This window comes from Hemitrygon akajei, chromosome 6 (assembly GCF_048418815.1).
Source record: "Hemitrygon akajei chromosome 6, sHemAka1.3, whole genome shotgun sequence".
Lineage (NCBI taxonomy): Eukaryota > Metazoa > Chordata > Chondrichthyes > Myliobatiformes > Dasyatidae > Hemitrygon > Hemitrygon akajei.
The window spans coordinates 10181175-10196551 of NC_133129.1; the positions used below are offsets into that span (position 1 = coordinate 10181175).

General features: G+C 43.0%; 1 protein-coding gene across 1 annotated transcript in view; it reads left to right on the forward strand.

The window, feature by feature from the left end:
• Window positions 1-15377, forward strand: part of LOC140728849 (UDP-glucuronosyltransferase 3A1-like) — a 58474-nt gene that overhangs the window by 20071 nt on the left and 23026 nt on the right. The window contains exons 3-4 of the mRNA XM_073047853.1: window positions 12029-12130; window positions 13291-13411. Of these exons, the coding sequence (XP_072903954.1) occupies window positions 12029-12130; window positions 13291-13411 (223 nt within the window). The remainder of the gene's footprint in view (window positions 1-12028; window positions 12131-13290; window positions 13412-15377) is intronic.

Sequence of the window (15377 nt, forward strand, 5' to 3'; positions counted from 1 at the left end):
CCCCTGTAATTCCATGGGCTCATATCTTGCCAAGCAGCCTCATGTGCGGCACCTTGTCAAAGGCTTTCTGAAAATCTAAGTACACCACGTCTACTGCATCTCCTATGTCTACCCTGCTTGTAATTTCCTCAAAGAATTGCAGTAGGTTAGTCAGGCAGGAATTTCCTTTCCGGAAACCATGCTGGCTTTGGCCTGTCTTGACATGTGCCTCCAGGTACTCCATAATCTTATCCCTAACAATCCATTCCAACAACTTCCCAACTACTGATGTCAGGCTAACAGGTCTACAGTTTCCTTTCTGCTGCCTCCCACCTTTCTTAAATAGTGGAGTAACATCTACAATTTTCCAGTCATCTGGTATAATGCCAGAATCTATCAATTATTAAAAGATCATTAATGCCTCTGCAATCTCTCCAGCTACTTCCTTCAGAACCCGAGGATGCATTCCATCAAGTCCAGGAGATTTATCCACAGTCAGACCATTAAGCTTCCTGAGCACCTTCTCAGTCCTAATTTTCACTGCACATACTTCACTTCCCTGGCACTCTTGAATGTCCAGTGTACTGCAGACATCTTCCACTGTGAAGACTGATGTAAAATATACATTAAGTTCATCTGCCATCTATGCATCTCTCATTACAATATCTGCAGCATCATTTTGTATTGGTCCTATATCTATCCTCGATTCTCTTTTACCCTTTATATACTCAAAAAAGCTTTTAGTATCTTCTTTGATATTAGTCACCAGCTTCCTTTCATAATTCATCTTTTTCTTCCAAATGACCTTCTTAATTTTGTTCTGCAGGTTTTTAAAAGCTCCCCAATCCTCTATCTTCCCAGTAGCTCTTGTTTGCTTGTATGCCCTCTCTTTTGCCTTTTCTTTAGCTCTGACTTCACTTGTCAGCCACGGTAGTGTCCTTCTTCCCTTTAAAAATGTCTTCTTATTTGGAATATATCCGTCTTGCACTTCCCTCATTTTTCACAGAAACTCCAGCCATTGCTGCTCTGTTGTCCTTCCTGCAAATGTCCCTTTCCAGTCAACTTTGGCCAGTTCCCCTCTCATGCCATTGTAATTTCCTTTATTCCACTAAAATACCGACACATTGGATTTTATTTTTTCCCTCTCAAATTTCAATGTCAACTCAGTCATATTGTGATCACAGTTCCCTAAGGGTTCCTTAACCTTAAACTCTCTTATCACCTCCGGATCATTGCACAATACCCAATCCAGCACAGCCGATCCCCTAGTGGGCTCAACAACAAGCTGTTCTAAAAAGCCATCCCTTAGACATTCTACAAATTCTCTCTCTTGAGAAAATGTCCTCCTTGTCCATCACTTCAATGGACTTCTTTCTTTATCAATCTTTTTATTGGTTAAATAAAAAAGTACATTTATATTAGCAAGAGGAGAATTATCGCATATATCTATATCAATAACAGTTCGAATAAAAGGAAAAATAAACGTTATCAAGATCATAGTATTAATCTAATAGTATACAATAAAGAGAAAGGTAATTGATTCTCTTCTTATCCATAAAAAGAAAAAAAGATAAAGAGACTTTTATAATTGAAATGTACAGAAAAAAAACCCAAAACACAAAATAAAACCAAAAAAAAGAAAAAAAAACTGGGCAGCTCAAACTGAGAGTGAAAGCAAAAAAAAAAGGAAAAACTTTCTGATCAAATCCAAAACTTCAAAAATGTAACTGGAAGGGCCATAAGTCAGAGCATATGAACATATCAAATAAAAGATGGCTAAGTTTCCTTAAATTTAAAGGATATATCAAATGTCTGACTTCTTATTTTCTCTAAACTTAGACAGGACATAATGGAGGTAAGCCAATGAATAACAGTAGGTGGATTAGAGTCCTTCCATTTAAGCAAAATGGCTCTCTTAGCCAGTAAAGTTGTAAAAGCTATCATCCATTGGGTGGAAGCAGGAATATCTCCTGCTTCCGATGGAATGATCTCAAAAACTGCTGTAAGTAAATACGGTTGTAGATCCAAATTCAGAACCTTTGATAAAGTTTTAAAGACCTCTTTCCAAAAATTATCTAACTTGATACAAGACTTCAATGAACTTCTTGAAGGTTTGGATAAACCACTCAGCTCATCCATTCATTGCTGGGTGGTGAGGAGCTGACTTGAAATGTTTGATGCCATTTTTCGTCATGAATAGCCTGAACTCCTCTGATGTGTATTGTGGCCTGTTGTCACTCGCAATTGGGTCAGGTAAGCCAAGGTAGTCCTCAGAGCAGAAACAGTGTTTTGTGAGGTGGTTGACTTGACCTTCGGCCACTTTAAATGAGTATCCACAGCAATCAGAAACATGGAGTCCATGAATGGCCTGCAAAGTCAACATGTTCTCTTTGCCTTTGTGAAGGCAGCCACTTCCATGGGTGTAACGGTGCCTGTGTCTTTTGAACTTTGTAGTATCCCAAACAGCTTTTGGCCAAGTCCTCAATCTGTCAATCTATTCCCATGTAGCTCTGGGTGAGACTCTTCATCTTGACTGCAGCCAGGTGTCCTCCATGCAGACTCTCTAACACCCTGGTGCGCAGTTTAGAGGGAACCACATCAGCATTCTTTAACAGACAGACAGTTAGTCTTGTCTCATTGAGAACTCTGGAAACAGGATTACCATGAGCTGGCCATCCTTCCATGGTGATATTACAGACTTCTGGCAATGTTGGGTCATTCCTTGTGTACTTCAGAATTTTGTACAGGAAACTGGTCCACCACTGCTGTGTAAGACACGTCTGCTGGGTCACAGTATAGAACATAGAAATCTACAGAACACTGCAGGCACTTTGGCCCACAATATTGTGCTGACCATGTAACCTACTCTAGAAACTACCTAGAATTTCCCTGTTGCACAGCCCTCTCTTTCTCCAAGCGCCATGTATCTATCCAAGAGTCTCTTAAAAGGCCCTATTGTATCTGCCACCACCACCATCGCCAGCAGTGCATTCCATGCACCCACCATTCTCTGTGTGAAAAACTTACCCCTGACATCTCCCTCTAAGCACCTTAAAACTGCGTCCCCTCGTGTTAGCCATGAAGAATTTTCTTCTTCAGTTGCTGTGTTGTTTTTTACCTTTGAACTCTCTGCCGTTGTATTGCCTCCTAGGGAAAGTGGCCAACATTGCAACCAGGTAGCAGATGACATTGGGATTCCCTTCCTGGGATTGAAAATGGACACAAGAGACTGGTGGTCTGTGACTAGAGTAAACCTTTGTCTGTAGAGGTAGTGGCGGAACCTATTTATTTCCCATACCAGACTAAGGGCCTCTTGGTCGATTTGTGCATAGTTGCATTTTACGCTCCTTAGTGATCTGGAAGCAAACACATTCAGACATTCAGATCCATCTTTCATGGTGTGCGACAATACGGCACCAATGCCATAAAGGAACACATCACATGCCAGTCTGATGGGCAGAGATAGGTTATGATGGGTGAGCAGTTCACCTGAGATTATTAGTCTCTTGAATGCTTTCACATCTTTCTGACCATACCCACTTTGATCCTGTCTGCAACAAGAGTGTTCAATGGATGCAGCACTGTAGCAACATTTGAGAGAAACTGGTGGTAGTAGTTTACAAGGCCCAAGTATGTCCTGAGTTGTGACATTTTTTCCAGTTTGGGTGCCTTTAGCACTGCCTCAGTCTTCTCCTGTGACTTATGTAAGCCATTCTTGTCAATGACATGTCCACAATATGAGATTTCATTCTTGAAAATCTCTCATTTCTCTCTCATTGCACACAGAGCATACTCACTCAGCCTGGGAAGCACTTTACCAAGGTTCTGGAGGTGCTCTTCATCAATCTTGCCAGTCACAATGATGTCGTCAAGGTAACGCTGTGTTCCTGGGATAGCTTAGAGCACTTGATCCATTCTCTGCCAGTTGCTGGAGCTGATGTGAAGCCAAAGTTGAGGCAATTATACTGGAATAGTCCCTTGTGAGAGATGATTGTGAGGAACTTCCTGCTAGACTTCTCACTCTCCATTTGCAAATAGGCTTGTGACAAGTCAATCTTTGAAAACCTCTCTCTCGCTGCCTGCCAAAGATGCAAAGTCGTCTTTTATTTGTGGCAGGCACAGTACGTAGCACAGGGTTCGTGCTCACTTTGAAGTCCCCACATAGACGGCCTTCCTCTTTTCATCACCGATAGAATGAATGCGGCCCAGTCACTCCACTCAACCTTGGAGAACATCTCCAAGCTCTGAATTTCAGCATCCACTTCAGGACATAGTGCATAAGGCACTGGCAAGCTTTATGGAATCTTGGTGTTCCTGCTTTATCCAGTTCAATCCCTTTGAGTTTACCAATGCCCTTCAAGTTTCTGGATCATTGGGACCTCTTCTGGGGCAGGCGTGACCTGTTCAAGAAGGACGGGTTACACTTGAATCCTGGGGGGACCAATATCCTAGCGGGGAGGTTTGCTAGGGCTACGGGGCAGACTTTAAACTAGTAAGATGGGGGGGCGTAAATCAATTTGAGGAAACTATGGGAGAGGAGGTTAGTTCACCAGTAGAGCAAGTAAGTAGACCGTGTGTGAGGGAGGACAGGCAGGTGATGGAGGAGGGATGCGCTCAGCCCGAAGTTGTAGGGGAGAAGAAAGAAAAGGATAATAGATTTGAATGCATTGCTAGGGATGAAAAGAGAGGAGGAGGTGGAGAGTATCTTAAATGTATCTATTTTAATGCTAGGAGCATTGTAAGAAAGGTGGATGAGCTTAAAGTGTGGATTGATACCTGGAATTATGATGTTGTAGCTATTAGTGAAACATGGTTGCAGGAAGGGTGTGATTGGCAACTAAATATTCCTGGATTTAGTTGCTTCAGGTGTGATAGAGTAGGAGGGGCCAGAGGAGGAGGTGTTGCATTGCTTGTCCGAGAAAATCTTATGGCGGTGCTTTGGAAGGATAGATTACAGAGCTCCTCTAGGGAGGCTATTTGGGTGGAATTGAGGGATGGGAAAGGTGTAGTAACACTGATAGGAGTGTATTATAGGCCACCTAATGGGGAGCGTGAATTGGAAGAGCAAATGTGTAAGGAGATAGCAGATATTTGTAGTAAACACAAGGTGGTGATTGTGGGAGATTTTAATTTTCCACACATAGATTGGGAAGCTCATTCTGTAAAAGGGCTGGATGGTTTAGAGTTTGTGAAATGTGTGCAGGATAGCTTTTTGCAACAATACATAGAAGTACCGACTAGAGATGGGGCAGTGTTGGATCTCCTGTTAGGGAATGCGATAGGTCAGCTGACAGATGTATGTGTTGGGGAGCACTTCGGGTCCAGTGATCACAATAGCATTAGCTTCAATATAATTATGGAGAAGGACAGGACTGGACCTAGAGTTGAGATTTTTGATTGGAGAAAGGCTAACTTTGAGGAGATGCGCAGGGATTTAGAGAGAGTGGAATGGGTCAAGTTGTTTTATGGGAAGGATGTAATAGAGAAATGGAGGTCATTTAAGGGTGAAATTATGAGGGTACAGAATCTTTATGTTCCTGTTCGGTTGAAAGGAAAGGTTAAAGGTTTGAAAGCGCCATGGTTTTCAAGGGATATTAGAAACTTGGTTCGAAAAAAGAGGGATGTCTACAATAGATATAGGCAGCATGGAGTAAAGGAATTGCTCGAGGAATATAAAGAATGTAAAAGGAAACTTAAGAAAGAGATTAGAAAAGCTAAAAGAAGTTACGAGTTTGGTTTGGCAAATAAGGTGGAAGTAAATCCGAAAGGCTTCTACAGTTATATTAAAAGCAAGAGGATAGTGAGGGATAAAATTGGTCCCTTAGAGAATCAGGGTGGTCAGCTATGTGTGGAGCCGAGGGAGATGGGAGAGATTTTGAACGATTTCTTCTCTTCGGTATTCACTAAGGAGAAGGATATCGAATGGTGTAAGGTGTGGGAAACAAGTAAGGAAGTTATGGAACCTATGACAATTAAAGAGGTGGAAGTACTGGCGCTTTTAAGAAATTTAAAAGTGGATAAATCTCCGGGTCCTGACCGGATATTCCCCAGGACCTTGAGGGAAGTTTGTGTAGAGATAGCAGGAGCTCTGACGGAGATCTTTCAGATGTCATTAGAAACAGGGATTGTGCCGGAGGATTGGCGTATTGCTCATGTGGTTCCATTGTTTAAAAAGGGTTCTAGAAGTAAGCCTGGCAATTATAGACCTGTCAGTTTGACATCAGTGGTGGGTAAATTAATGGAAAGTATTCTTAGAGATAGTATTTATAATTATCTGGATAGACAGGATCTGATTAGGAGTAGCCAGCATGGATTTGTGCGTGGAAGGTCATGTTTGACAAACCTTATTGAATTTTTTGAAGTAGTTACGAGGAATGTTGACGAGGGTAAGGCAGTGGATGTAGTCTATATGGACTTCAGCAAGGCCTTTGACAAAGTTCCACATGGAAGGTTAGTTAAGAAGGTTCAGTCGTTAGGTATTAATGCTGGAGTAATAAAATGGATTCAACAGTGGCTAGATGGGAGATGCCAGAGAGTAGTGGTGGATAATTGTTTATCGGGATGGAGGCCGGTGACTAGCGGGGTGCCTCAGGGATCTGTTTTGGGCCCAATATTGTTTGTAATATACATAAATGATCTGGATGATGGGGTGGTAAATTGGATTAGTAAGTATGCTGATGATACTAAGGTAGGAGGTGTTGTGGATAATGAGGTGGGTTTTCAAAGCTTGCAGGGAGATTTATGCCGGTTAGAAGAATGGGCTGAACGTTGGCAGATGGAGTTTAATGCTGAGAAGTGTGAGGTTCTACATTTTGGCAGGAATAATCCAAATAGAACATACAGGGTAAATGGTAGGGCATTGAGGAATGCAGTGGAACAGAGAGATCTAGGAATAACAGTGCATAGTTCCCTGAAGGTGGAGTCTCATGTAGATAGGGTGGTGAAGAAGGCTTTTGGAACGCTGGCCTTTATAAATCAGAGCATTGAGTACAGAAGTTGGGATGTAATGTTAAAATTGTACAAGGCATTGGTAAGGCCAAATTTGGAATATTGTGTACAGTTCTGGTCACCGAATTATAGGAAAGATATCAATAAATTAGAGAGAGTGCAGAGACGATTTACTAGGATGTTACCAGGGTTTCAGCACTTAAGTTACAGAGAAAGGTTGAACAAGTTAGGTCTCTATTCATTGGAGCGTAGAAGGTTGAGGGGGGATTTGATCGAGGTATTTAAAATGTTGAGAGGGATAGATAGAGTTGACGTGAATAGGCTGTTTCCATTGAGAGTAGGGGAGATTCAAACGAGAGGACATGATTTGAGAGTTAGGGGGCAAAAGTTTAAGGGAAACACGAGGGGGTATTTCTTTACTCAGAGAGTGATAGCTGTGTGGAATGAGCTTCCTGTAGAAGTAGTAGAGGCCAGATCAGTTGTGTCATTTAAGGTAAAATTGGATAGGTATATGGATAGGAAAGGAGTGGAGGGTTATGGGCTGAGTGCGGGTAGGTGGGACTAGGTGAGATTAAGAGTTCGGCACGGACTAGGAGGGCCGGAATGGCCTGTTTCCGTGCTGTGATTGTTATATGGTTATATGGTTAAACACCTCACTGGCATTAAGCAACTGTGCCAGTCTCTGATTAGCACTACCGTTTGGGCTGCAGTTACATATTCAGAGCATTCATCATGTGCCTGTCTGCTGGGTTTCTCTTGAGTATTCACGTGTGAAAAGTGCTGGCCCTCCACCATACAACCCAGAAAGTTCCAACTGCTCACTTACAGTTTGCCTTTGGGATTTTTGCCTGTGCAGGTCTTTAGCATCACTGAGGTCTTTTCTAATGGTAGCTTAGAAAACAACCTGTTGTAGGCAGCCTCTGAAATTATAGACAAAGGGGACACTGTACCCGGCTCCATTTTCAGTTTTACACCTGACACATCTGTTGTGATTCATATGGTTCAGCGATTTGCTTCATCAATGCTGTTCTAGGCATGATAGCTCCATTCTAGACTTTTTGCACCATTCAGGAACATTTTGTACGTTTCACATTCTAAACTCTTTTCCTGTAGGTCTGATGCATCCTTTGCTGCAGTCTCTAACGATATTGTAATGGGCAATGCCCGTTCTAAGGTTAGGTCTCTTTCTGTCAGCAGCCTCTTTTGAGAGCTTTGACTATGCATACCATATGCAAGCCTGTCCCTGAATGCATCAGAAAGTCTCTCGAGTCATTGTACCGGGAAACTTAGCGTAGTTCTGCAATGTTCAGCAATGGCCATCCTTTGACTGGTTCCTTTTATTAAATCTAAATCACTCCGCTATTATCAGCAGTTTAGGGCTCAAATGATTTTGTAAAATTGTAACAATTCAAATGTCTTGTTTGCTGGCCTTTCAGGAGATAATTGAATCGCTGAAAAGCCTGTATGTTTTAGCAGCCACTGAGCTAAGAAGTGTGGATGTAGTACTTTCTTCATCCACGTGGTTTGCATTACAATACAGTTCAACCCTCTCGACATGTGATTCCCAGTCCACATTAGCACTATCAAAGCATTCAACTTTCCTGACCATCATCACATTATTTTCACTTTAACTTTGCTCATTGTGCGTCTCTCACTGTGTACTGAACACTATTATTCATGCAACACACACAAAATGCTGGTGCAACGCAGCAGGCCAGGCAGCATCTATAGGAATACGTACACAACGCTGGAAGAACTCAGCAGGTCAGGCAGCATCCGTGAGAAAAGAGTAGCCAACATCTCGGCCCGAAACGTTGGCTACTCTTTTCTCACGGATGCTGCCTGACCTGCTGAGTTCTTCCAGCGTTGTGTTCGTATTCTTTGATCCACAGCATCTGCAGTTGTATTTTAGCATCTATACGAAGAAGCACTGTTGACGTTTTGGGCCGAGACCCTTCATCAGGAGTAACTGAAAGAAAAGATAGTAAGAGATTTGAAAGTGGGAGGGGGAAATCCGAAATGATAGGAGAAGACAGGAGGGGGAGGGGTGAAGCTAAGAGCTGGAAAGGTGATTGGCAAAAGGGATACAGGGCTGGAGAAGGGAAAGGATCATGGGACAGGAGGCCTAGGGAGAAAGAAAGGGGGAGGGGAGCACCAGAAGGAGATGGAGAACAGGCAAGGAGTGATTGGGAGAGGGGCAGAGAGAAAAAAAAGGGGGAATAAATAAATAAATAAGGGATGGGGTAAGAGGAGGGGCATTAACAGAAGTTAGAGAAGTCAATGTTCATGCCATCAGGTTGGAGGCTACCCAGCCGAAATATAAGGTGTTGTTGCTCCAACCTGAGTGTGGCTTCATCTTGACAGTAGACGAAGCCATGGATAGACATATCAGAATGGGAATGGGGCGTGGAATTAAAATGAGTGGCCACTGGGAGATCCTGCTTTCTCTGGCAGACTCAGCTCCCCTTTGTTTGGGTCTGTGTTATTACCTCTGATTCAAGAGCCTGATGGCTGAGGGGTAATAACTATTCCTGAACCTGGTGGTGTGGGTCCTGAGGCTCCTGTACCTTCTTCCTGATGGCAGCAGCAGAGGGAAGAAAGCATGAACAGGATGGTGGGGGCTCCTGACAATGGATGCTGCTTTCCCGCAACATCACTGTGTAGATGTCTCAATGGAGGGGAGAGCTTTACTTGAGATGAACTGGGCTGTAATCACTTCCTTTTGTGGGATTTTCCATTCAAGACATTGGTGTTTCCAACACAGGCTATGATGCGATCAGTCAATATATTCTCCACACACATCTATGGAAGTTTGTCAAAGTATTAGATGTCATGTGCAAACTTCTAAGGAAGTAGAGACATTGGTGCACTTTCAACTCTTGGAGCTTAGAAGAATGAGGGAGGATCTCATTGAAAGCTATGGAATATTGAAAGGCCTGAACAAAGTGGATCTGGAAAAGATGTTGAGTCTATGACCAGAGGGCACAGCCTCAGAACAGAGGGATGTCCATTTAGAACAGAGATGAGGAGGAATTTCTTTAGCCAGAGGCTGGAGAATCAGTGGAATTCCTTGCCACTGATGGCTGTGGAGGCCAAGTCATTTGGTATATTTAAAACGGAGGTTGATAGGTTCTTGATTAGTCAGGACATCAAATGTTACGGGGAGAAAGCAGGAGAATGGGGTTGAGGGGGATGATAAATCTGTCTTGATGGAAAGGCAGAGCAGAGCCAATGGGCCAAATGGCCTCATTTTGCTCTGATGTCTTATGGTCTAAAGTAATTCCTTCTCATCTCTGTTCTAAAGGGATATCCTCATATTCGGAGACTATACCCCCCCCCCCCCCCCACAGCAGGAAAAATTGTCTGGACACTCACATCCACTCTGTTACAATACCCTGTACAGATATAGAATAACATCCCTGCTCCTGTGTTCAATTGCTCTAGCAATGAAGGCCACCTTTTTATTTACCTTCTTGATAACCTTTTACACCTGCAAACCAACCTTCATGCACAAGCACTCCCAAGTTCATCTACACAACAGCATTCTGCAATCTTATACCATTTATATATTTATAAATTCTGCATTTATATAATTTGGTCTTTTATTTTCCTTCCAAAGTAGATGACCTCATATTTCCCAACATTATACTCCATTCTGCCAAACACTTAACCTATCTGTATCTCTTTGCAATCTCTCTGCATCCTCTGTACAATTTGCTTTATCAGTTCATTCACTGCCATCAGCAAACTTAGGTACACTGCACTCAGTCCTCTCTTCCAAATCGATGTTGGGTGTTGTGAAAAGCACTGACCCCTGTGAAACTCTGCTCACCACTCACTGTCAACTAGAGAAGCACTATTTACAGACTCAAAGGTTCAAAGCAAATCTATTATCAAAGAGTATATATGTGACAAGTTAAAGGTCAGGTTTATTGTCATCCAACTGAACATGTGTATACCAGCAAGCAAAACAATATCCCTCCTCACACGCAACACGTAAAGTCATATTTCCAGAAGTAAGTTAATAAGTAGTCAACTATCTTCCAGAAGATTTGCATTTAGCATAAAGTTCATTTACAACACAAGCTATAAAGTAAACAGTATAAGGCCACTGGTGTTTCATACGTGATGGGACTCTGGTGGTGGCAGGGACTTCATTAGTCTTACAGTGTGGGGGAAGAATCTGTTTTACATCCTAACAGTCTTTGTCCTAATGCTATAGTACCTCCTGCCTGATGGTAGGGGGGCAAAGAGATTGTAGGACAGATAGGAGGGATGATTTACAATGCTAAGGGCCCTGTATATACAGCATTTTGATAAATATCTCAGATGGGTGGAACAGAGATATTGAAGATCCTCTCAGCAGTTCACAATCCTTTGTAGCATTCCATATCTTATCTTGAGATTCATTTTCTTGCAGGCATTCACAGGGAAAAAAGAAAAATTCAATAGAATTTTAAGAAAAACAATACATAAACAAAGACCGATGAACTATTAATGTGCAAAAGAGCACACACGAAATGCTGGAGGAACCGTTCTTTGGGACCGAAGAAGGGTCTCACTCCCAAATGCCGACAGTTTATTCATTGCCATAGATGCTGCCCGACCTGCTGAGTTACTCCAGCATTTTGTGTGTGTTGCTCTGAATTTCCAGCACCTGCAGAATTTCTTGTGTTTATAATGTGCAAAGGAAGACAAACTTTGCAAATGAAAACATAATTCTGAGAGCATGAGTTGTAGAGACCTTTAAAGTGAGTCTGCACGTTGTGGAATCAGTTTAGTATTGAGGAGAATGAAGTTATCCACTAAGGTTCAAGAGCCCGGTGGTTGTAGGGTAATAATTGTTCCTGAACCTGCAAGTGTGCAAACCAAGGCTCCTGCGCCTTGTGCCCAATGGTCATGAGAGGAGAGCATGGACATCTTTAATGAGGAATGTTGCTTTCTTGTGACAGTGCTCCATGTCAATGTGCTCATTGGTGGGGAGGCTTTTGTCTGCGATGGGCTGGGCTGCATCCACCACATTTTCCCCTCCGTTGTCAGCCTGGTTAGGGGAGCCAGGGTGAGATCTGCAGTTCTGACTTATTGCTTGCTCTGTCCACAGGGGGAAGCCACTACTTGCTGTTTGATGAGATTTCTCACACACTTCACCAGAGTGGCCATGATGTGCACATGCTGGTTCAGTCTGGTGTCCCACGAATTAAAGGTAATTATTCAGAATCAGCTGTCAGGCAGACTCTAGCCACAGCCTACTCATCCATTTTCAAAGTCAAAAAGTCAAAGTAAATTTATTATCAAAGTACACTACGTATATGTAACTATATACTACCTTAAGATTCATTTTCTTGCAGGCATTTACATCTACTGACTCCCTGTCCTTTTCCAAGGAGGTCTCACTATGCCCCGTTTAGTGTTTAACCTGGAGTCCTAATGAAAGGTCTCAGCCCAAATGTTTACTCTAATCCACAGATGCCGCTTGGCTTGCTGAGCCCCTCCAGCATTTTGTGTGTGTTGCTTCAGTATTTAACTGTATCGCTCTGTTGCTGATGATTCAATTGCATCCTGCTCCCCCTACCCTCCTCACAGCAGTCCTCTCTACCCCTGTTTCTTCCCCACCGCTAAACCCTTTCCTCTGATAATCCAACTTGCACAACCCCCAGCTCGTTCCCACTCAGTTAGATCAGCCGGGATTGAATTGAAAGATGGAACACTTGCCCCCTTGAGCTGTTCCTCCAGAGGAAGTTCACGAAGATGATTCCAGGAATGAGGGGGTTAACATATGAGGAGTGTTTGGGCCTGTATTTGCTGGAATTTAGAAGCATGCAGGGGGATCTCATTGAAACCTACCGACTGTTGAAAGGACTAGATAGGGTGGATATGGAGAGGATATTTCCTTTGGTGGGGGCATCCAGAACTAGAAGGCACAGCCTCAAAATTTAGGTGTGATTCTTTAGAAAAGAAGTGGGGAATTTTTTAAGCCATAGATTAGTGAATCTGTGGAATGCTCTGCCACAGACTGCACTGGAAACCAAGTCCGTGGGTATATTTAAGGCAGAAGTTGATAGTTTCCTGTTTGGTCAGGGCATCAAAGAATATGGTGAGAAGGCAGGTGTATGGTGTTGAGTGGGGTCCAGGATCAGCCATGATGGAATGTCAGAGCAGAATCGATGGGCTGAGTGGCCTAATTCTGCACCTATGTCTTATGGTCTTATGGGCAAGGGCCAAATAACTCACAAATTGGTGGAGGGCAGGAGGGCAATTGGAAAGTGAGACCCCCCCCCCCCCCCAGAGGGACTAGACCTCTCTGTTGGTGATCAGTTTAACTATTGCCTGTAAGAACACACCACAATTCTCTCATTGCTACAGGTTTAAACTACACTGGGAGAAACAACAGTTACCGGGTTACAGTGTGGTCTGCAAGTGAGGAATATCTGTCCAGATATGAGCAGTGGTTCTTGGAGAAGCAGCGAGAGTTCTTCCTGGGCAGGTACAGCTACGATTAGTTTTCTTTGTCAAATCTACACTGAAGCATTAGAATATACAGTGAAGTACATTGTTTGCGTCAATGACCAACACAGTCTGACATTTTTAAATCATTGGGCTCCCTTCCAGGGAAGGTAGGACCTTCAGAGAAGAGATAGTTTTCACCCGAACTGGAGGGGGACTAATATCCTAGCAGGAAGGTTTGTTAATGCTACACAGTGGGGTGATTAAACTCAAGTTGCTGGGGGATGGGAGCCAGAGCACCGGAACAGATAGTGGAGAGGTTGTGGAGAAAGATGTTGTTAAGCATACATATAAAGTCAGAAATCAAAAGGTTGAGCATGGTGGGATTATTGTTCTGAGTTGATACTTCTTCAATGCAATAAGTATCATAGGAAATGTGGGTGAGCTCAGGGCCTGGATCAGCAGATGGAATTATAATGTTGTAGCCATTAGTGCGGCTTGGTTGCAGGAGGGGCAGGACTGGCAGCTCAATGTCTGGAGTTCTGTTGTTTTAGACATGATAGAGTGGGAGGGATTAATGGCGGAGGGGTGGCGTCACTAGTCAGGCAAAATGTCATGGTTGCGCTCAGTCAGGACGGACTGGAATGTTTGCTCAGTGAGGCTTTATGGGTAGAACTGAGGAATAAGAATCGTGTTAATGGGATTTTATTATCGAGCACTCAAAAACCTGTTGGATTTAGAGGAGCAAGTTTTTAGAGCAATCACAGACTGTTACAGCAAATATAAGGTTGAATGGATTTGAATTGAATTGACTTTATTACTGACATCCTTCACACACTTGAGTAAAAATCATTACATTACATCTCCGTCTAAATGTGCAATTTATAGTAATTTGTAATAAACAGCATGTACAACAGGACAGTCAATAGAGCGTAGAAATATAATTGTATTAGCATGAATTAATCAGTCTGATGGCCTGGTGGAAGAAGCTGTCCCAGAACCTGTTGGTCCTGGCTTTTATGCTGCGGTACCGTTTCCCGGATGGTAGCAGCTGTGGTTTGATGCTTTGGGCCCTTTATACACACCTGTCTCCATAAATGTCCTGAATAGTGGGAAGTGCACATCTACAGATGTGCTGGACTGTCCACACCACTCTCTGCAGAGTCCTGCAATTGAAGGAAGTATCGTTCCCATACCAGGCATTGATGCAGCCAGTCAAGATGCTCTCAATTGAGCCCCTGTACAAAGTCTGTAGGATTTGGGGACCCATATCAAACTTCTTCAACCATATGAGGTGAAAGAGGCACTGCTGAGCTGCTTGTCAAGCCTGGAGGGAATTATGGTGTTGAATGCTAAACTGTAGTCCAGGAACAGCATTCTCACATAAGCAACCGTGTTATGATAGTAGGAGATTTTAACTTTCCATATATTGACTGGGACTCCCATACTGTAAAAGGACTGGGTGGGAAAGAGCCTGTTAAATGTGTTCATGAAAGTTTCCTTCATCAGTACATAGAAGTCCCAACCAGAGAGCATGTGATACTGGATCTCCTATTAGGGAATGAGACAGGGCAGGTGACAGAAGTTTGTGCAGGGGAACACTTTGCATCCAGTGACCACAATGACATTAGTTTCAAGGTAATTATGGAAAAAGATGTGTCTTGTCCTCGTTGAGATTCTAATTTGGGGAAAAGCCAATTTTGATGGTATCAGAAAGGATCTGGCAAATGTTTTCTGATAAAGGTGTACTTGGTAGCTTGGAGGCCTTCAAAAATGACGTTTTGAGAGTAAAGAGTTTATATGTTCCTGTCAGAATAAAAGGCAAGAATAACAGGCTTAGGGTACCTTGGTTTTCGTGATCCGGAATCAGCCATGATGAAACGGAGGAGCGGGCTTGATGGACTGAATGGCCTAATACTGCTCCTATGTCTATGGACTTATATTGAGGCCCTGCTTATAGAAGAAGAAAGTGCATAGCAGGTATAGGCAGGTAGGAACAAATGAAA